Below are 26,167 nucleotides of genomic sequence, written 5' to 3' on the forward strand. Positions count from 1 at the left end.
TGAGACAGGAAAGCTATATAGTAGATTTTTTTGTAAGACACCTGGAACAGGTGTGACAGGACACTTATATAGTAAAATCGATGTGAGATACATGGCACAGGTGAGACAGGACACTTAAATAGTAAAATCGATTTGCGATACATGGCACAGGTGAGACAGGAAACCTATATAGTAGAATCTATGTGAGTGACCTGGCACAGGTGAGACAGGGCACCTATATATTAGAATCTATGAGATACCTGGCGCAATTGAGACAGGACACCTATATAGTAGAATCTATGAGATACCTGGCACAGGTGAGACAGGACACCTATATAGTAGAGTCTATTTGAGACACCTGGCACAGGTGAGACAATGCACCTATATAGTAGAATATTAGTGAGACACCTGGCACAGGTGAGACAGGAAAGCTATATAGTAGATTTTTTTGTAAGACACCTGGCACAGGTGTGACAGGACACTTATATAGTAAAATCGATGTGAGATACATGGCACAGGTGAGACAGGAAACCTATATAGTAGAATCTATGCGAGTGACCTGGCACAGGTGAGACAGGACACCTATATATTAGAATCTATGAGATACCTGGCACAGGTGAGACAGGCCCCCTTTATAGTAGAATCTATATGAGACACCTGGCACAGGTGAGACAGGGCACCTATATAGTAGAGTATCTGTAAGACACCTGGCACAGGTGAGACAGGACACCTATATAGTAGAGTATCTGTGAGACACCTGGCACAGGTGAGACATGACACCTATATACTGTAGTAGAGTCTCTGTGAGACACCTGGCAGAGGTAAGACAGGACACCTATATACTGTAGTAGAGTCTCTGTGAGACACCTGGCACAGGTGAGACAGGACACCTATATACTGCAGTAGAGTCTCTGTGTGACACCTGGCACAGGTAAGACAGGACACCTATATACTGTAGTAGAGTCTCTGTGTGACACCTGGCACAGGTAAGACAGGACACCTATATACTAGAATCTATGTGAGACACCTGGCAGAGGTAAGACAGGACACCTATATACTGCAGTAGAGTCTCTGTGTGACACCTGGCACAGGTGAGACAGGAGGCCAGGTACAAGGAAGGAGCAGAGGCAGACCCGCCCGCCTGCAGATTCCTGCACTCAGCAGACTTCCTTGTAGTCACAGTCGGCTGCTCCAGGTGCAGACACACAGGACGGGATGGGACTGACTCTGTGTAAGAGACGCTGCACCTGCTGTCCTTGCTGCAGACCCCCCTCACCGGTCACAGAGAGACCACTAGACCGAGGTGTGGACATCAGAGTCAGTGACGCTGACATAAAGCGAGCCAAGCCCACCTTCCAATCCTTCTCTACTCCAATCCCAGAGGACCAGCCAGGCAGTAAGGATGACACCCTGCGCATGTACAGACCCCATAACCCCATGCCTGCACCCACCATAAATCTACAACAGATGGAGGCCAATCTGTCCGGACTGGATAACCTTGGATTTGTACCCACTGTGGACATCACTGTGGAATCTGAAGATGACACCAGTGGGCGCACCCCCAGCAACAATATCGATGGCGACAACCCGAGACTGAGTGCTGGGGGGCTGAGCCGAGACACAAAGGTGTCCAAGTACAGCTACAAGCCGCGGTCTGCCGAGGACCTGGAGGTGCCCAAGGGCCAATGTCTAAGGATCATCGACTCCCAAGGGGAATGGATAATTGCACGGACGCTGAACCAGGACGGAGAGAGCAAAACCGGTTACATACCCCGGACTTACCTGGCTGATGCTGGTAGCCTGGAGGCCGAGGAGTAAGTGTGGCACCTGCAGATCACATCTGCCTCTACTAACACTGCCCAGTGCCCCCCCCCCCCCCCCACGCTTTAGGGAGGCCGGGGGTAGTGGCAGGGGATGGAGGAGGCAGGGGGTACCATCAGGTAATGGGGGAGGCAGGGGGTACCCTCAGGTAATGGGGGAGGCAGGGGGTATGCTGAGGGGATGGTGATGGGGTACCATGGGGGAGGCAGGGGGTACCCTCAGGGGATGGGGAGGCAGGGGGTACCCTCAGGGGATGGGGAGGCAGCCAGATACAGAGAGGAATATGTGAGCTATGCAGCATTCTTCTGTCATATTATTGTCAGGGTGACAGGAGAAGAACGTCAGGGTAAGTCACATAGAGGGACAGGGCTGGGTCGCCCAGGGGTGCAGGGACAATGCTGGGTCTGCAAATTAGCAGCAGTGACACACAGATACTGATAATTAGACTTTGTTACACAGACCACACTGCACAATCACATAACACAGACCACACTGTACAATCACATAACACAGACCACACTGTACAATCACATAACACAGACCACACTGCACAATCACATGGCACAGACCACTCTGTACAATCACATGACACAGACCACACTGTACAATCACATGACAAAGACCACACTGCACAATCACATGGCACAGACCACACTGTACAATCACATAACACAGACCACACTGCACAATCACATGGCACAGACCACACTGTACAATCACATGGCACAGACCACACTGTACAATCACATAACACAGACCTCACTGTACAATCACATAACACAGACCACACTGTACAATCACATGACACAGACCACACTGTACAATCACATAACACAGACCACACTGTACAATCACATGGCACAGACCACACTGTACAATCACATAACACAGACCTCACTGTACAATCACATAACACAGACCACACTGTACAATCACATAACACAGACCACACTGTACAATCACATAACACAGACCACACTGTACAATCACATGGCACATACCACACTGTACAATCACACGGCACAGACCACACTGTACAATCACATAACACAGACCACACTGCACAATCACATGGCACAGACCACAATGTACAATCACACGGCACAGACCACACTGTACAATCACACGGCACAGACCACAGTGTGCAATCACAAAACACAGACCACACTGTACAATCACATAACACACACCACACTGCACAATCACATAACACACACCACACTGCACAATCACATAACACAGACCACATTGTACAATCACATTGCACAGACCACACTGTACAATCACATGGCACAGACAACACCGTACAATCACATGGCACAGACAACACCGTACAATCACATGGCACAGAACACACTGTACAATCACATTGCACAGACAACATTGTACAATCACATGGCACAGACCACACTGTACAATTACATGGCACAGACCACACTGTACAATCACATGGCACAGACAACACCGTACAATCACATGGCACACTGTACAATCACATTGCACAGACCACACTGTACAATCACATGGCACAGACCACACTCTACAATCACATGGCACAGACCACACTGTACAATCACATGGCACAGACAACACCGTACAATCACATGGCACAGACAACACTGTACAATCACATGGCACAGACAACACCGTACAATCACATGGCACAGACAACACCGTACAATCACATGGCACACTGTACAATCACATGGCACAGACCACACTGTACAATCACATAACACAGACCACATTTTACAATCACATTGCACAGACCACACTGTACACTCACTTGGCACAGACCACACTGTGCAATCACATAGCAAAGACCACACTGTACACTCACATACTGCAGACGGAACTGTACAATTACATGACACAGACCACACTGTACAATCACAGCACAGACCACACCATACAATCACATGGCACAGACCTCACTGTACAATCACATGACACAGACCTCACTGTACAATCACATGACACAGACCATACTGTACAATCACATGACACAGACCACACTGTACAATCACATGGCACAGACCACACTGTACAATCACATGACACAGACCACACTGTACAATCACATAACACAGACCATACTGTACAATCACATAACACAGACCTCACTGTACAATCACATAACACAGACCACACTGTACAATCACATGACACAGACCTCACTGTACAATCACATGACACAGACCACACTGTACAATCACATGACACAGACCACACTGTACAATCACATGGCACAGACCATACTGTACAATCACATAACACAGACTATACTGTACAATCACATGGCACAGATGACACTGTACAATCACATAACACAGACTATACTGTACAATCACATTGCAAATACCACACTGTACAATCACATTGAAAAGACCACACTGTACAATCACAGGACAGACCACACTGTACAATCACATTGCAAAGACCACACTGTACAATCACATTGCAAAGACCACACTGTGCAATCACATGGCACAGACCACACTGTAAAATCACATGGCACACACCACAGTGTACAATCACATGGCACAGACCTCACTGTACAATCACATAACACAGACCACACTGTACAATTACATGACACAGACCACACTGTACAATCACATAACACAGACGACACTGTACAATCACATAACACAGACCACACTGTACAATCACATAACACAGACCACACTGTACAATTACATGACACAGACCACACTGTACAATCACATAACACAGACCACACTGTACAATCACATGGCACAGACCACACTGTACAATCACATGGCACAGACCACATTGTACAATCACATGGCACAGACCACACTGTACAATCACATAACACAGACCACACTGTACAATCACATAACACAGACCACACTGTACAATCACATGGCACAGACCACACTGTACAATCACATGGCACATGGCACACTGTACAATCACATGGCACAGACCACACTCTACAATCACATGACACAGACCTCACTGTACAATCACATTGCAAATACCACACTGTACAATCACATTGCAAAGACCACACTGTACAATCACATTGCAAAGACCACACTGTGCAATCACATGGCACAGACCACACTGTAAAATCACATGGCACAGACCACACTGTACAATCACATAACACAGATCACACTGTACAATTACATGACACAGACCACACTGTACAATCACATAACACAGACCACACTGCACAATTACATGGCACAGACTATACTGTACAATCACAGCACAGATGACACTGTACAATCACAGCACAGACCACACTGTACAATCACATTGCAAAGACCACACTGTACAATCACATTGCAAAGACCACACTGTACAATCACATTGCAAAGACCACACTGTGCAATCACATGGCAGAGACCACACTGTAAAATCACATGGCACAGACCACACTGTACAATCACATGGCACATACCACATTGTACAATCACATGACACAGACATCACTGTACAATCACATAACACACACCACACTGCACAATCACATAACACACACCACACTGCAAAATCACATAACACAGACCACATTGTACAATCACATGACACAGACCACACTGTACAATCACATGGCAGAGACCTCACTGTACATTTACATGACACAGACATCACTGTACAATCACATAACACAGACCACACTGTACAATCACATGGCACAGACCACACTGTACATTACCTTACATCTCACTTTTGCAACCTGCATGTCCCGATATTGGTTACCGCAGCAATTGTCATTGTCCTCCCGCATTTAAGTTGGCGGGCTGAAGGCCACACAGTGACATTAAAATATAAAGGCCCACACAGTGACTTAGTTCGCCTCACAGATGAAGGCCATACAATGACAGACTACTTATACCATTATACACTATTTTTCCGTGATGCCAATTACACATTAAGCCGCACACCGTGATGACAATTACACATTACGCCGCACACCATGATGACAATTACACATTATGTCGCACACCATGATGACAATTACACATTATGTCGCACACCATGATGACAATTACACATTATGTCGCACACCATGATGCCCCTTAGACCCCACACTGTGATGCCCATTACACCCCACACTGTGATGGCAATTACACAATACTCCCCACAACGTAATGCCTATTACACATTATGCCCCACACGCCGCTGCCGCACAACTGATGCCGTTTACTAATATGTCCCCACAGTGCCATACATATATGCCCCCACAGTGGCAGATATGCCCCCACAGTGCCACACATATGCCCCCACAGTGCCACACATATATGCCCCCACAGTGACAGCTATGCCCCCACAGTGCCACACATATAAGCCCCCACAGATATGCCCACACAGTGCCACACACATATGCCCCCTCAGTGCCAATTATGCCCCCACAGTGCCACAGATATGCCCCCACAGTGCCACAGATATGCCCCTAAAGTGCCATATATGCCCCCACAGTGCCAAATATGACCCCAAAGTGCCACACATATGCCCCCAGTGCCACACATATGCCCCCAGTGCCACACATATGCCCCCCTCAGTGCCAGACCTATATGCCCCCACAGTGCCACATATATGCCCCCCTCAGTGCCAGAATATAATATCCCAGAAGCAGCAGAACTCACCGTTGCTGCTGCTGGGGAGAGCAGAGTCCACACTGTACAATCACATGGCACAGACCACACTGTACAATCACATGGCACAGACCACACTGTACAATCACATGGCAGTTACATAATTGTACAATCACATGGCACATACCACACTGTACAATCACATGACACAGACCACACTGCACAATCACATGACACAGACCACACTGTACAATCACATGGCACAGACAACACCGTACAATCACATGGCACAGACAACACTGTACAATCACATGGCACAGACAACACCGTACAATCACATGGCACACTGTACAATCACATGGCACAGACCACACTGTACAATCACATTGCACAGACCACACTGTAAAATCACATTGCACAGACCACACTGCACAATCACATAGCAAAGACCACACTGCACAATCACATAGCAAAGACCACACTGCACACTCACATACTGCAGACGGAACTGTACAATTACATGACACAGACCACACTGTACAATCACAGCACAGACCACACTGTACAATCACATTGCAAAGACCACACTGTACAATCACATTGCAAAGACCACACTGTGCAATCACATGGCACAGACCACAGTGTAAAATCACATGGCACAGACCACACTGTACAATTACATGACACAGACCACACTGTACAATCACATAACACAGACCACACTGTACAATTACATGGCACAGACTATACTGTACAATCACAGCACAGATGACACTGTACAATCACAGCACAGACCACACTGTACAATCACATTGCAAAGACCACACTGTACAATCACATTGCAAAGACCACACTGTGCAATCACATGGCAGAGACCACACTTTAAAATCACATGGCACAGACCACACTGTACAATCACATGGCACAGACCACACTGTAAAATCACATGGCACAGACCACACTGTACAATCACATGGCAGAGACCTCACTGTACATTTACATGACACAGACATCACTGTACAATCACATAACACAGACCACACTGTACAATCACATGGCACAGACCACACTGTACATTACCTTACATCTCACTTTTGCAACCTGCATGTCCCGATATTGGTTACCGCAGCAATTGTCATTGTCCTCCCGCATTTAAGTTGGCGGGCTGAAGGCCACACAGTGACATTAAAATATAAAGGCCCACACAGTGACTTAGTTCGCCTCACAGATGAAGGCCAAACAATGACAGACTACTTATACCATTATACACTATTTTTCCGTGATGCCAATTACACATTAAGCCGCACACCGTGATGACAATTACACATTACACCGCACACCATGATGACAATTACACATTATGTCGCACACCATGATGACAATTACACATTATGTCGCACACCATGATGACAATTACACATTATGTCGCACACCATGATGCCCATTAGACCCCACACTGTGATGCCCATTACACCCCACACTGTGATGGCAATTACACAATACTCCCCACAACGTAATGCCTATTACACATTATGCCCCACACGCCGCTGCCGCACAACTGATGCCGTTTACTAATATGTCCCCACAGTGCCATACATATATGCCCCCACAGTGGCAGATATGCCCCCACAGTGCCACACATATGCCCCCACAGTGCCACACATATATGCCCCCACAGTGACAGCTATGCCCCCACAGTGCCACACATATAAGCCCCCACAGATATGCCCACACAGTGCCACACATATATGCCCCCTCAGTGCCAATTATGCCCCCACAGTGCCACAGATATGCCCCCACAGTGCCACAGATATGCCCCTAAAGTGCCATATATGCCCCCACAGTGCCAAATATGACCCCAAAGTGCCACACATATGCCCCCAGTGCCACACATATGCCCCCAGTGCCACACATATGCCCCCCTCAGTGCCAGACCTATATGCCCCCACAGTGCCACATATATGTCCCCCTCAGTGCCAGAATATAATATCCCAGAAGCAGCACAACTCACCGTTGCTGCTGCTGGGGAGAGCAGAGTCCACACTGTACAATCACATGGCACAGACCACACTGCACAATCACATGACACAGACCACACTGTACAATCACATGGCACAGATCACACTGTACAATCACATGGCACAGACCACACTGTACAATCACATGGCACAGACCACACTGTACAATCACATGGCACAGACCACGTTGTACAATCACATTGCACAGACCACATTGTACAATCACATGGCACAGACCACACTGTACAATCACATGGCACAGACCACACTGTACAATCACATGGCACAGACCACACTGTAAATCACATGGCACAGACCACACTGTACAATCACATGGCACAGACCACACTGTACAATCACATGGCACACACCACATTGTACAATTACATGACACAGTCCACACTGTACAAACACACGGCACAGATGACACTGTACAATTACATAGCTCAGTCCACTCTGTACAATCAATAATGTATGTATAATCACATAGCACGGACAACACTGCACAATTACATACCACAGACCGCAAAGTAACATCACATGGCACAGACCACACCGTACAATCACGTGGCACAGACCACACCGTACAATCACATGGCACAGACCATACTGTACAATCACAGCACAGATGACACTGTACAATCACAGCACAGACCACACTGTACAATCACATTGCAAAGACCACACTGTACAATCACATGGCACAGACCACACTGTAAAATCACATGGCACAGACCACACTGTACAATCACATGGCAGAGACCTCACTGTACAATTACATGACACAGACATCACTAGTTAATCACATAGCACAGACCACACTGCACAATCACACGGCACGGACCACACTGTACATTACCTTACATCTCACTTTTGCAAACTGCATGTCCCGATATTGGTTACCGCAGCAATTGTCATTGTCCTCCTGCACTTAAGTTGGCGGGCTGAAGGCCACACAGTGACATTAAAATATAAAGGCCCACACAGTGACCTAGTACGCCTCACAGATCAAGGCCAAACAATGACAGACTACTTATACCATTATACACTATTTATCCGTGATGCCAATTACACATTAAGCCGCACACCGTTATGATAATTACATATTACACCGCACACCATGATGACAATTACATATTACGCCACACACCATGATGACAATTACACATTATGTCGCACACCATGATGACAATTACACATTATGTCGCACACCATGATGACAATTACACATTATGTCGCACACCATGATGCCCATTAGACCCCACACTGTGATGCCCATTACACCCCACACTGTGATGGCAATTACACAATACTCCCCACAACGTAATGCCTATTACACATTATGCCCTACGCGCCGCTGCCGCACAACTGATGCCGTTTACTAATATGTCCCAACAGTGCCATACATATATGCCCCCACAGTGGCAGATATGCCCCCACAGTGCCACACATATATGCCCCCACAGTGCCACACATATATGCCCCCACAGTGCCAAATATGCCCCCAAAGTGCCATATATGCCCCCACAGTGCCAAATATGACCCCAAAGTGCCACACATATGCCCCCAGTACCACCCTCCCTTACTGGTGTCACACTGACATGGCGTGTACCACCCTCCCATACTGGTGTCACACTGACACGGCGTGTACCACCCTCCCTTACTGGTGTCACACTGACACGGCATGTACCACCCTCCCTTACTGGTGTCATACTGACACGGCATGTACCACCCTCCCTTACTGGTGTCACACTGACACGGCATGTACCACCCTCCCTTACTGGGTATTACACTGACATGGCATGTACCACCCTCCCTTACTGGTGTCACACTGACATGGCATGTACCACCCTCCCTTACTGCTGTCACACTGACATGGCATGTACCACCCTCCCCTACTGGTGTCACACTGACATGGCATGTACCACCCTCCCTTACTGGTATCACACTGACATGGCATGTACCACCCTCCCTTACTGGTGTCACACTGACATGGCATGTACCACCCTCCCTTACTGGTGTCACACTGACATGGCATGTATCACCCTCCCTTACTGGTATCACACTGACATGGCATGTACCACCCTCCCTTACTGGGTATCACACTGACATGGCATGTACCACCCTCCCTTACTACTGTCACACTGACATGGCATGTACCACCCTCCCTTACTACTGTCACACTGACATGGCATGTACCACCCTCCCTTACTGGTGTCACACTGACATGGCATGTACCACCCTCCCTTACTGGTGTCACACTGACATGGCATGTACCACCCTCCCTTACTGGTGTCACACTGACATGGCATGTACCACCCTCCCTTACTGGTGTCACACTGACATGGCATGTACCACCCTCCCTTACTGGTGTCACACTGACATGACATGTACCACCCTCCCTTACTGGTGTCACACTGACATGGCATGTACCATCCTCCCTTACTGGTGTCACACTGACATGGCATGTACCACCTTCCCTTACTGGTGTCACACTGACATGGCATGTACCACCCTCCCTTACTGGTGTCACACTGACATGGCATGTACCACCTTCCCTTACTGGTGTCACACTGACATGGCATGTACCACCCTCCCTTACAGGTGTCACACTGACATGGCATGTACCACCCTCCCTTACTGGTGTCACACTGACATGGCATGTACCACCCTCCCTTACAGGTGTCACACTGACATGGCATGTACCACCCTCCCTTACAGGTGTCACACTGACATGGCATGTACCACCCTCCCTTACTGGGCGTCACACTGACATGGCATGTACCACCCTCCCTGACTGGTGTCACACTGACATGGCATGTACAACCCTCCCTTACTGGGTATTACACTGACATGGCATGTACCACCCTCCCTTACTGGTGTCACACTCACATGGCATGTACCACCCTCCCTTACTGGTGTCACACTGACATGGCATGTACCACCCTCCCTTACTGGTGTCACACTGACATGACATGTACCACCCTCCCTTACTGGTGTCACACTGACATGGCATGTACCACCCTCCCTTACTGGTGTCACACTGACATGGCATGTACCGCCCTCCCTTACTGGTGTCACACTGACATGGCATGTACCGCCCTCCCTTACTGGTGTCACACTGACATGGCATGTACCACCCTCCCTTACTGGTCTCACACTGACATGGCATGTACCGCCCTCCCTTACTGGTGTCACACTGACATGGCATGTACCGCCCTCCCTTACTGGTGTCACACTGACATGGCATGTACCACCCTCCCTTACAGGTGTCACACTGACATGGCATGTACCACCCTCCCTTACTGGTGTCACACTCACATGGCATGTACCACCCTCCCTGACTGGTGTCACACTGACATGGCATGTACCACCCTCCCTTACTGGGTATTACACTGACATGGCATGTACCACCCTCCCTTACTGGTGTCACACTCACATGGCATGTACCACCCTCCCTTACTGGTGTCACACTGACATGGCATGTACCACCCTCCCTGACTGGTGTCACACTGACATGACATGTACAACCCTCCCTTACTGGGTATTACACTGACATGGCATGTACCACCCTCCCTTACTGGTGTCACACTCACATGGCATGTACCACCCTCCCTTACTGGTGTCACACTGACATGGCATGTACCACCCTCCCTTACTGGTGTCACACTGACATGGCATGTACCACCCTCCCTTACTGGTGTCACACTGACATGGCATGTACCACCCTCCCTTACTGGGCGTCACACTGACATGGCATGTACCACCCTCCCTTACTGGTGTCACACTGACATGGCATGTACCACCCTCCCTTACTGGTGTCACACTGACATGGCATGTACCACCCTCCCTTACTGGTGTCACACTGACATGGCATGTACCGCCCTCCCTTACTGGTGTCACACTGACATGGCATGTACCACCCTCCCTTACTGGTATCACACTGACATGGCATGTACCACCCTCCCTTACTGGTATCACACTGACATGGCATGTACCACCCTCCCTTACTGGTGTCACACTGACATGGCATGTACCACCCTCCCTTACTGGCGTCACACTGACATGGCATGTACCACCCTCCCTTACTGGCGTCACACTGACATGGCATGTACCATCCTCCCTTACTGGTGTCACACTGACATGGCATGTACCACCCTCCCTTACTGGGTATTACACTGACATGGCATGTACCAAACTCCCATACTGGTATCACACTGACATGGCATGTACCACCCTCCCTTACTGGTGTCACACTGACATGGCATGTACCATCCTCCCTTACTGGTGTCACACTGACATGGCATGTACCACCCTCCCTTACTGGTATCACACTGACATGGCATGTACCACCCTCCCTTACTGGTGTCACACTGACATGGCATGTACCACCCTCCCTTACTGGGTGTCACACTGACATGGCATGTACCACCCTCCCTTACTGGTGTCACACTGACATGGCATGTACCACCCTCCCTTACTGGTGTCACACTGACATGGCATGTACCACCCTCCATTACTGGTGTCACACTGACATGGCATGTACCACCCTCCCTTACTGGTGTCACACTGACATGGCATGTACCACCCTCCCTTACTGGTATCACACTGACATGGCATGTACCACCCTCCCTTACTGGTGTCACACTGACATGGCATGTACCACCCTCCCTTACTGGTGTCACACTGACATGGCATGTACCACCCTCCCTTACTGGTGTCACACTGACATGGCATGTACCACCCTCCATTACTGGTGTCACACTGACATGGCATGTACCACCCTCCCTTACTGGGGTCACACTGACATGGCATGTACCACCCTCCCTTACTGGTCTCACACTGACATGGCATGTACCACCCTCCCTTACTGGTATTACACTGACATGGCATGTACCACCCTCCCTTACTGGTGTCACACTGACATGGCATGTACCACCCTCCCTTACTGGTGTCACACTGACATGGCATGTACCACCCTCCCTTACTGGTGTCACACTGACATGGCATGTACCACCCTCCCTTACTGGTGTCACACTGACATGGCATGTACCACCCTCCCTTACTGGTGTCACACTGACATGGCATGTACCACCCTCCCTTACTGGTGTCACACTGACATGGCATGTACCACCCTCCCATACTGGTGTCACACTGACATGGCATGTACCGCCCTCCCTTACTGGTGTCACACTGACATGGCATGTACCGCCCTCCCTTACTACTGTCACACTGACATGGCATGTACCACCCTCCCTTACTGGTATCACACTGACATGGCATGTACCACCCTCCATTACTGGTGTCACACTGACATGGCATGTACCACCCTCCCTTACTGGTATCACACTGACATGACATGTACCACCCTCCCTTACTGGTGTCCCACTGACATGACATGTACCACCCTCCCTTACTGGTATCACACTGACATGGCATGTACCACCCTCCCTTACTGGTATCACACTGACATGACATGTACCACCCTCCCTTACTGGTGTCCCACTGACATGACATGTACCACCCTCCCTTACTGGTATCACACTGACATGACATGTACCACCCTCCCTTACTGGTGTCACACTGACATGGCATGTACCACCCTCCCTTACTGGTGTCACACTGACATGGCATGTACCACCCTCCCTTACTGGGTATTACACTGACATGGCATGTACCACCCTCCCTTACTGGGTATTACACTGACATGGCATGTACCACCCTCCCTTACTGGGTGTCACACTGACATGGCATGTACCACCCTCCCTTACTGGTGTCACACTGACATGGCATGTACCACCCTCCCTTACTACTGTCACACTGACATGGCATGTACCACCCTCCCTTACTGGTGTCCCACTGACATGACATGTACCACCCTCCCTTACTGGTGTCACACTGACATGGCATGTACCACCCTCCCTTACTGGTGTCACACTGACATGGCATGTACCACCCTCCCTTACTGGTGTCACACTGACATGGCATGTACCGCCCTCCTTTACTGGTATCACACTGACATGGCATGTACCACCCTCCCTTACTGGTGTCACACTGACATGGCATGTACCACCCTCCCTTACTGGTATCACACTGACATGGCATGTACCACCCTCCCTTACTGGGTGTCACACTGACATGGCATGTACCACCCTCCCTTACTGGTGTCACACTGACATGACATGTACCGCCCTCCCTTACTGGTATCACACTGACATGGCATGTACCGCCCTCCCTTACTGCTGTCACACTGACATGGCATGTACCACCCTCCCTTACTGGTGTCACACTGACATGGCATGTACCACCCTCCCTTACTGGGTGTCACACTGACATGGCATGTACCGCCCTCCCTTACTGGTGTCACACTGGCATGGCATGTACCACCCTCCCTTACTGGTGTCACACTGACATGGCATGTACCACCCTCCCTTACTGGTGTCACACTGACATGGCATGTACCACCCTCCCTTACTGGTGTCACACTGACATGGCATGTACCACCCTCCCTTACTGCTGTCACACTGACATGGCGTGTACCACCCTCCCTTACTGGTGTCACACTGACATGACGTGTACCACCCTCCCTTACTGGTGTCACACTGACATGGCATGTACCATCCTCCCTTACTGGTGTCACACTGACATGGCATGTACCACCCTCCCTTACTGGTGTCACACTGACATGGCATGTACCACCCTCCCTTACTGGTGTCACACTGACATGGCATGTACCATCCTCCCTTACTGGTATCACACTGACATGGCATGTACCACCCTCCCTTACTGGTGTCACACTGACATGGCATGTACCACCCTCCCTTACTGGGTGTCACACTGACATGGCATGTACCACCCTCCCTTACTGGTGTCACACTGACATGGCATGTACCACCCTCCCTTACTGGGTATCACACTGACATGGCATGTACCACCCTCCCTTACTACTGTCACACTGACATGGCATGTACCACCCTCCCTTACTACTGTCACACTGACATGGCATGTACCACCCTCCCTTACTGGTGTCACACTGACATGACATGTACCACCCTCCCTTACTGCTGTCACACTGACATGGCATGTACCACCCTCCCTTACTGCTGTCACACTGACATGGCATGTACCACCCTCCCTTACTGGTGTCACACTGACATGGCATGTACCACCCTCCCTTACTGGTGTCACACTGACATGGCATGTACCACCCTCCCTTACTGGTATCACACTGACATGACATGTACCACCCTCCCTTACTGCTGTCACACTGACATGGCATGTACCACCCTCCCTTACTGGTGTCACACTGACATGGCATGTACCACCCTCCCTTACTGGTGTCACACTGACATGGCGTGTACCACCCTCCCTTACTGCTGTCACACTGACATGGCGTGTACCACCCTCCCTTACTGCTGTCACACAGACATGACATGTACCACCCTCCCTTACTGGTGTCACAATGACATGGCATGTACCACCCTCCCTTACTGGTGTCACACTGACATGGCATGTACCACCCTCCCTTACTGGTGTCACACTGACATGGCATGTACCACCCTCCCTTACTGGTGTCACACTGACATGGCATGTACCACCCTCCCTTACTGGTGTCACACTGACATGGCATGTACCACCCTCCCTTACTGGTGTCACACTGACATGGCATGTACCACCCTCCCTTACTGGTGTCACACTGACATGGCATGTACCACCCTCCCATACTGGTGTCACACTGACATGGCATGTACCACCCTCCCTTACTGGGAATTACACTGACATGTCATGTACCACCCTCCCTTACTGGTGTAACACTCACATGGCATGTACCACCCTCCCTTACTGCTGTCACACTGACATGGCATGTACCACCCTCCCTTACTGGGCGTCACACTGACATGGCATGTACCACCCTCCCTTACTGGTGTCACACTGACATGGCATGTACCACCCTCCCTTACTGGGCGTCACACTGACATGGCATGTACCATCCTCCCTTACTGGTATCACACTGACATGGCATGTACCACCCTCCCTTACTGGTGTCACACTGACATGGCATGTACCACCCTCCCTTACTGGGTGTCACACTGAAATGGCATGTACCACCCTCCCTTACTACTGTCACACTGACATGGCATGTACCACCCTCCCTTACTGGGTATCACACTGACATGGCATGTACCACCCTCCCTTACTACTGTCACACTGACATGGCATGTACCACCCTCCCTTACTACTGTCACACTGACATGGCATGTACCACCCTCCCTTACTGGTGTCACACTGACATGACATGTACCACCCTCCCTTACTGCTGTCACACTGACATGGCATGTACCACCCTCCCTTACTGCTGTCACACTGACATGGCATGTACCACCCTCCCTTACTGGTGTCACACTGACATGGCATGTACCACCCTCCCTTACTGGTATCACACTGACATGACATGTACCACCCTCCCTTACTGCTGTCACACTGACATGGCATGTACCACCCTCCCTTACTGCTGTCACACTGACATGGCATGTACCACCCTCCCTTACTGGTGTCACACTCACATGGCATGTACCACCCTCCCTTACTGGTGTCACACTGACATGGCATGTACCACCCTCCCTTACTGGTGTCACACTGACATGGCATGTACCACCCTCCCATACTGGTGTCACACTCACATGGCATGTACCACCCTCCCTTACTGGTGTCACACTGACATGGCATGTACCACCCTCCCTTACTGGTGTCACACTGACATGGCATGTACCACCCTCCCTTACTGGTGTCACACTGACATGGCATGTACCACCCTCCCTTACTGGTGTCACACTGACATGGCATGTACCATCCTCCCTTACTGGTATCACACTGACATGGCATGTACCACCCTCCCTTACTGGTGTCACACTGACATGGCATGTACCACCCTCCCTTACTGGTGTCACACTGACATGGCATGTACCACCCTCCCTTACTGGTGTCACACTGACATGGCATGTACCACCCTCCCTTACTGGTGTCACACTGACATGGCATGTACCATCCTCCCGTACTGGTATCACACTGACATGGCATGTACCACCCTCCCTTACTGGTGTCACACTGACATGGCATGTACCACCCTCCCTTACTGGTGTCACACTGACATGGCATGTACCACCCTGCCTTACTGGGTATCACACTGACATGGCATGTACCACCCTCCCTTACTACTGTCACACTGACATGGCATGTACCACCCTCCCTTACTGGTGTCACACTCACATGGCATGTACCACCCTCCCTTACTGGGTATTACACTGACATGGCATGTACCACCCTCCCTTACTGGTGTCACACTGACATGGCATGTACCACCCTCCCTTCCTGGTGTCACACTGACATGGCATGTACCACCCTCCCTTACTGGTGTCACACTGACATGACATGTACCACCCTCCCTTACTGGTGTCACACTGACATGGCATGTACCACCCTCCCTTACTGGTGTCACACTCACATGTCATGTACCACCCTCCCTTACTGGTATCACACTGACATGGCATGTACCACCCTCCCTTACTGGTGTCACACTGACATGGTATGTACCACCCTCCCTTACTGGTATCACACTGACATGACATGTACCACCCTCCCTTACTGGTATCACACTGACATGGCATGTACCACCTTCCCTTACTGGTCTCACACTGACATGGCATGTACCACCTTCCCTTACTGGTCTCACACTGACATGGCATGTACCACCCTCGCTTACTGGTGTCACACTGACATGGCATGTACCACCCTCCCTTACTGGTGTCACACTGACATGGCATGTACCACCCTCCCTTACTGGTGTCACACTGACATGGCATGTACCACCCTCCCTTACTGGTCTCACACTGACATGGCATGTACCACCCTCCCTTACTGGTGTCACACTGACATGGCATGTACCACCCTCCCTTACTGGTGTCACACTGACATGGCATGTACCACCCTCCCTTACTGGTATCACACTGACATGGCATGTACCACCCTCCCTTACTGGTGTCACACTGACATGGCATGTACCACCCTCCCTTACTGGTCTCACACTGACATGGCATGTACCACCCTCCCTTACTGGTCTCACACTGACATGGCATGTACCACCCTCCCTTACTGGTGTCACACTGACATGGCATGTACCACCCTCCCTTACTGGTTTCACACTGACATGGCATGTACCACCCTCCCTTACTGGTGTCACACTGACATGGCATGTACCACCCTCCCTTACTGGTGTCACACTGACATGGCATGTACCACCCTCCCTTACTGGTGTCACACTGACATGGCATGTACCACCCTCCCTTACTGGTGTCACACTGACATGGCATGTACCACCCTCCCTTACTGGTGTCACACTGACATGGCATGTACCACCCTCCCTTACTACTGTCACACTGACATGGCATGTACCACCCTCCCTTACTACTGTCACACTGACATGGCATGTACCACCCTCCCTTACTGGTGTCACACTGACATGGCATGTACCACCCTCCCTTACTGGGTGTCACACTGACATGGCATGTACCACCCTCCCTTACTGGGTATTACACTGACATGGCATGTACCACCCTCCCTTACTGAAATCACACTGACATGGCATGTACCACCCTCCCTTACTGGTCTCACACTGACATGGCATGTACCACCCTCCCTTACTGGTGTCACACTGACATGGCATGTACCACCCTCCCTTACTGGTGTCACACTGACATGGCATGTACCACCCTCCCTTACTGGTCTCACACTGACATGGCATGTACCACCCTCCCTTACTGGTATTACACTGACATGGCATGTACCACCCTCCCTTACTGGTGTCACACTGACATGGCATGTACCACCCTCCCTTACTGGTGTCACACTGACATGGCATGTACCACCCTCCCTTGCTGGTGTCACACTGACATGGCATGTACCACCCTCCCTTACTGGTGTCACACTGACATGGCATGTACCACCCTCCCTTACTGGTGTCACACTGACATGACATGTACCACCCTCCCTTACTGGTGTCACACTGACATGACATGTACCACCCTCCCTTACTGGTGTCACACTGACATGGCATGTACCACCCTCCCTTACTGGTGTCACACTGACATGGCATGTACCACCCTCCCTTACTGGTTTCACACTGACATGGCATGTACCACCCTCCCTTACTGGTGTCACACTGACATGGCATGTAACACCCTCCCTTACTGATGTCACACTGACATGGCATGTACCACCCTCCCTTACTGGTGTCACACTCACATGGCATGTACCACCCTCCCTTACTGGGTATCACACTGACATGGCATGTACCACCCTTCCTTACTGGTGTCACACTGACATGGCATGTACCACCCTCCCTTACTGGTGTCACACTGACATGGCATGTACCACCCTCCCTTACTGGTGTCACACTGACATGGCATGTACCACCCACCCTTACTGGTGTCACACTGACATGGCATGTACCACCCTCCCATACTGGTGTCACACTGACATGGCATGTACCACCCTCCCTTACTGGTGTCACACTGACATGGCATGTACCACCCTCCCTTACTGGTGTCACACTGACATGGCATGTACCACCCTCCCTTACTGGTGTCACACTGACATGGCATGTACCACCCTCCCTTACTGGTGTCACACTGACATGGCATGTACCACCCTCCCTTACTGGTGTCACACTGACATGGCATGTACCATCCTCCCTTACTGGTGTCACACTGACATGGCATGTACCACCCTCCCTTACTGGGTGTCACACTGACATGGCATGTACCACCCTCCCTTACTGGGTATTACACTGACATGGCATGTACCACCCTCCCTTACTGGTGTCACACTGACATGGCATGTACCACCCTCCCTTACTGGGTATTACACTGACATGGCATGTACCACCCTCCCTTACTGGTGTCACACTGACATGGCATGTACCACCCTCCCTTACTGGAATCACACTGACATGGCATGTACCACCCTCCCTTACTGGTGTCACACTGACATGGCATGTACCACCCTCCCTTACTGGTGTCACACTGACACGGCATGTACCACCCTCCCTTACTGGTGTCACACTGACACGGCATGTACCACCCTCCCTTACTGGTGTCACACTGACACGGCATGTACCACCCTCCCTTACTGGGGTCACACTGACATGGCATGTACCACCCTCCCTTACTGGTCTCACACTGACATGGCATGTACCACCCTCCCTTACTGGTATTACACTGACATGGCATGTACCACCCTCCCTTACTGGTGTCACACTGACATGGCATGTACCACCCTCCCTTACTGGTGTCACACTGACATGGCATGTACCACCCTCCCTTACTGGTGTCACACTGACATGGCATGTACCACCCTCCCTTACTGGTGTCACACTGACATGGCATGTACCACCCTCCCTTACTGGGTGTCACACTGACATGGCATGTACCACCCTCCCTTACTGGGTATTACACTGACATGGCATGTACCACCCTCCCTTACTGGAATCACACTGACATGGCATGTACCACCCTCCCTTACTGGTCTCACACTGACATGGCATGTACCACCCTCCCTTACTGGTGTCACACTGACATGGCATGTACCACCCTCCCTTACTGGTGTCACACTGACATGGCATGTACCACCCTCCCTTACTGGGTGTCACACTGACATGGCATGTACCACCCTCCCTTACTGGTCTCACACTGACATGGCATGTACCACCCTCCCTTACTGGTGTCACACTGACATGGCATGTACCACCCTCCCTTACTGGTGTCACACTGACATGGCATGTACCACCCTCCCTTACTGGGTGTCACACTGACATGGCATGTACCAACCTCCCTTACTGGGTATTACACTGACATGGCATGTACCACCCTCCCTTACTGGAATCACACTGACATGGCATGTACCACCCTCCCTTACTGGTCTCACACTGACATGGCATGTACCACCCTCCCTTACTGGTGTCACACTGACATGGCATGTACCACCCTCCCTTACTAGTATTAGACTGACATGGCATGTACCACCCTCCCTTACTGGTATTAGACTGACATGGCATGTACCACCCTCCCTTACTGGTGTCACACTGACATGGCATGTACCACCCTCCCTTACTGGTGTCACACTGACATGGCATGTACCACCCTCCCTTGCTGGTGTCACACTGACATGGCATGTACCACCCTCCCTTACTGGTGTCACACTGACATGACATGTACCACCCTCCCTTCCTGGTGTCACACTGACATGGCATGTACCACCCTCCCTTACTGGTGTCACACTGACATGACATGTACCACCCTCCCTTACTGGTGTCACACTGACATGGCATGTACCACCCTCCCTTACTGGTGTCACACTCACATGTCATGTACCACCCTCCCTTACTGGTATCACACTGACATGGCATGTACCACCCTCCCTTACTGGTGTCACACTGACATGGTATGTACCACCCTCCCTTACTGGTATCACACTGACATGGCATGTACCACCTTCCCTTACTGGTCTCACACTGACATGGCATGTACCACCTTCCCTTACTGGTCTCACACTGACATGGCATGTACCACCCTCCCTTACTGGTGTCACACTGACATGGCATGTACCACCCTCCCTTACTGGTGTCACACTGACATGGCATGTACCACCCTCCCTTACTGGTCTCACACTGACATGACATGTACCACCCTCCCTTACTGGTGTCACACTGACATGGCATGTACCACCCTCCCTTACTGGTGTCACACTGACATGGCATGTACCACCCTCCCTTACTGGTGTCACACTGACATGGCATGTACCACCCTCCCTTACTGGTGTCACACTGACATGGCATGTACCACCCTCCCTTACTGGTCTCACACTGACATGGCATGTACCACCCTCCCTTACTGGTGTCACACTGACATGGCATGTACCACCCTCCCTTACTGGTGTCACACTGACATGGCATGTACCACCCTCCCTTACTGGTGTCACACTGACATGGCATGTACCACCCTCCCTTACTGGTCTCACACTGACATGGCATGTACCACCCTCCCTTACTGGTCTCACACTGACATGGCATGTACCACCCTCCCTTACTGGTGTCACACTGACATGGCATGTACCACCCTCCCTTACTGGTGTCACACTGACATGGCATGTACCACCCTCCCTTACTGGTGTCACACTGACATGGCATGTACCACCCTCCCTTACTGGTGTCACACTGACATGGCATGTACCACCCTCCCTTACTGGTGTCACACTGACATGGCATGTACCACCCTCCCTTACTGGTGTCACACTGACATGGCATGTACCACCCTCCCTTACTGCTGTCACACTGACATGGCATGTACCACCCTCCCTTACTACTGTCACACTGACATGGCATGTACCACCCTCCCTTACTGGTGTCACACTGACATGGCATGTACCACCCTCCCTTACTGGTGTCACACTGACATGGCATGTACCACCCTCCCTTACTGGTGTCACACTGACATGGCATGTACCACCCTCCCTTACTGGTGTCACACTGACATGGCATGTACCACCCTCCCTTACTGGGTATCACACTGACATGGCATGTACCACCCTCCCTTACTACTGTCACACTGACATGGCATGTACCACCCTCCCTTACTGGTGTCACACTGACATGGCATGTACCACCCTCCCTTACTGGTGTCACACTGACATGGCATGTACCATCCTCCCTTACTGGTATCACACTGACATGGCATGTACCACCCTCCCTTACTGGTGTCACACTGACATGGCATGTACCGCCCTCCCTTACTGGTGTCACACTGACATGGCATGTACCACCCTCCCTTACTGGTGTCACACTGACATGGCATGTACCACCCTCCCTTACTGGTGTCACACTGACATGGCATGTACCACCCTCCCTTACTGGTGTCACACTGACATGGCATGTACCACCCTCCCTTACTGGGTATCACACTGACATGGCATGTACCACCCTCCCTTACTACTGTCACACTGACATGGCATGTACCACCCTCCCTTACTGGTGTCACACTCACATGGCATGTACCACCCTCCCTTACTGGGTATTACACTGACATGGCATGTACCACCCTCCCTTCCTGGTGTCACACTGACATGGCATGTACCACCCTCCCTTCCTGGTGTCACACTGACATGGCATGTACCACCCTCCCTTACTGGTGTCACACTGACATGACATGTACCACCCTCCCTTACTGGTGTCACACTGACATGGCATGTACCACCCTCCCTTACTGGTATCACACTCACATGTCATGTACCACCCTCCCTTACTGGTATCACACTGACATGGCATGTACCACCCTCCCTTACTGGTGTCACACTGACATGGTATGTACCACCCTCCCTTACTGGTGTCACACTGACATGGCATGTACCACCCTCCCTTACTGGTATCACACTGACATGGCATGTACCACCCTCCCTTACTGGTGTCACACTGACATGGCATGTACCACCCTCCCTTACTGGTGTCACACTGACATGGCATGTACCACCCTCCCTTACTGGTGTCACACTGACATGGCATGTACCACCCTCCATTACTGGTGTCACACTGACATGGCATGTACCACCCTCCCTTACTGGGGTCACACTGACATGGCATGTACCACCCTCCCTTACTGGTCTCACACTGACATGGCATGTACCACCCTCCCTTACTGGTATTACACTGACATGGCATGTACCACCCTCCCTTACTGGTGTCACACTGACATGGCATGTACCACCCTCCCTTACTGGTATCACACTGACATGGCATGTACCACCCTCCCTTACTGGTGTCACACTGACATGGTATGTACCACCCTCCCTTACTGATGTCACACTGACATGGCATGTACCATCCTCCCTTACTGGTGTCACACTGACATGGCATGTACCACCCTCCCTTACTGGGTGTCACACTGACATGGCATGTACCACCCTCCCTTACTGGGTATTACACTGACATGGCATGTACCACCCTCCCTTACTGGTGTCACACTGACATGGCATGTACCACCCTCCCTTACTGGGTATTACACTGACATGGCATGTACCACCCTCCCTTACTGGTGTCACACTGACATGGCATGTACCACCCTCCCTTACTGGAATCACACTGACATGGCATGTACCACCCTCCCTTACTGGTGTCACACTGACATGGCATGTACCACCCTCCCTTACTGGTGTCACACTGACACGGCATGTACCACCCTCCCTTACTGGTGTCACACTGACACGGCATGTACCACCCTCCCTTACTGGTGTCACACTGACACGGCATGTACCACCCTCCCTTACTGGTGTCACACTGACATGGCATGTACCACCCTCCCTTACTGGTGTCACACTGACATGGCATGTACCACCCTCCCTTACTGGTGTCACACTGACATGGCATGTACCACCCTCCCTTACTGGTGTCACACTGACATGGCATGTACCACCCTCCCTTACTGGTGTCACACTGACATGGCATGTACCACCCTCCCTTACTGGTGTCACACTGACATGGCATGTACCACCCTCCCTTACTGGTGTCACACTGACATGGCATGTACCACCCTCCCTTACTGGTGTCACACTGACATGACATGTACCACCCTCCCTTACTGGTCTCACACTGACATGGCATGTACCACCCTCCCTTACTGGTGTCACACTGACATGGCATGTACCACCCTCCCTTACTGGGTATCACACTGACATGGCATGTACCACCCTCCCTTACTGGTGTCACACTGACATGGCATGTACCACCCTCCCTTACTGGTGTCACACTGACATGGCATGTACCACCCTCCCTTACTGGTGTCACACTGACATGGCATGTACCACCCTCCCTTACTGGTGTCACACTGACATGGCATGTACCACCCTCCCTTACTGGTGTCACACTGACATGGCATGTACCACCCTCCCTTACTGATGTCACACTGACATGGCATGTACCACCCTCCCTTACTGGTGTCACACTCACATGGCATGTACCACCCTCCCTTACTGGGTATCACACTGACATGGCATGTACCACCCTTCCTTACTGGTGTCACACTGACATGGCATGTACCACCCTCCCTTACTGGTGTCACACTGACATGGCATGTACCACCCTCCCTTACTGGTGTCACACTGACATGGCATGTACCACCCACCCTTACTGGTGTCACACTGACATGGCATGTACCACCCTCCCATACTGGTGTCACACTGACATGGCATGTACCACCCTCCCTTACTGGTGTCACACTGACACGGCATGTACCACCCTCCCTTACTGGTGTCACACTGACACGGCATGTACCACCCTCCCTTACTGGTGTGACACTGACACGGCATGTACCACCCTCCCTTACTGGTGTCACACTGACACGGCATGTACCACCCTCCCTTACTGGTGTCACACTGACATGGCATGTACCACCCTCCCTTACTGGTGTCACACTGACATGGCATGTACCACCCTCCCTTACTGGTGTCACACTGACATGGCATGTACCACCCTCCCTTACTGGTGTCACACTGACATGGCATGTACCACCCTCCCTTACTGGTGTCACACTGACATGGCATGTACCACCCTCCCTTACTGGGTGTCACACTGACATGGCATGTACCACCCTCCCTTACTGGTGTCACACTGACATGACATGTACCACCGCATGTACCACCCTCCCTTACTGGTGTCACACTGACATGGCATGTACC

General features: G+C 50.9%; 1 protein-coding gene across 1 annotated transcript in view; it reads left to right on the top strand.

Moving 5' to 3' along the window:
- Window positions 1-1,194: 1,194 nt before the first annotated feature.
- Window positions 1,195-26,167, top strand: part of LOC146063101 (tyrosine-protein kinase Src42A-like) — a 117,471-nt gene continuing 92,498 nt past the window's right edge. Inside the window, exon 1 of the mRNA XM_083175115.1 lies at window positions 1,195-1,793. Within this exon, the coding sequence (XP_083031241.1) occupies window positions 1,195-1,793 (599 nt within the window). The remainder of the gene's footprint in view (window positions 1,794-26,167) is intronic.

This window comes from Crinia signifera, chromosome 3 (genome assembly GCF_055691185.1).
Source record: "Crinia signifera chromosome 3, ASM5569118v1, whole genome shotgun sequence".
NCBI classification, from domain to species: Eukaryota; Metazoa; Chordata; class Amphibia; order Anura; family Myobatrachidae; genus Crinia; species Crinia signifera.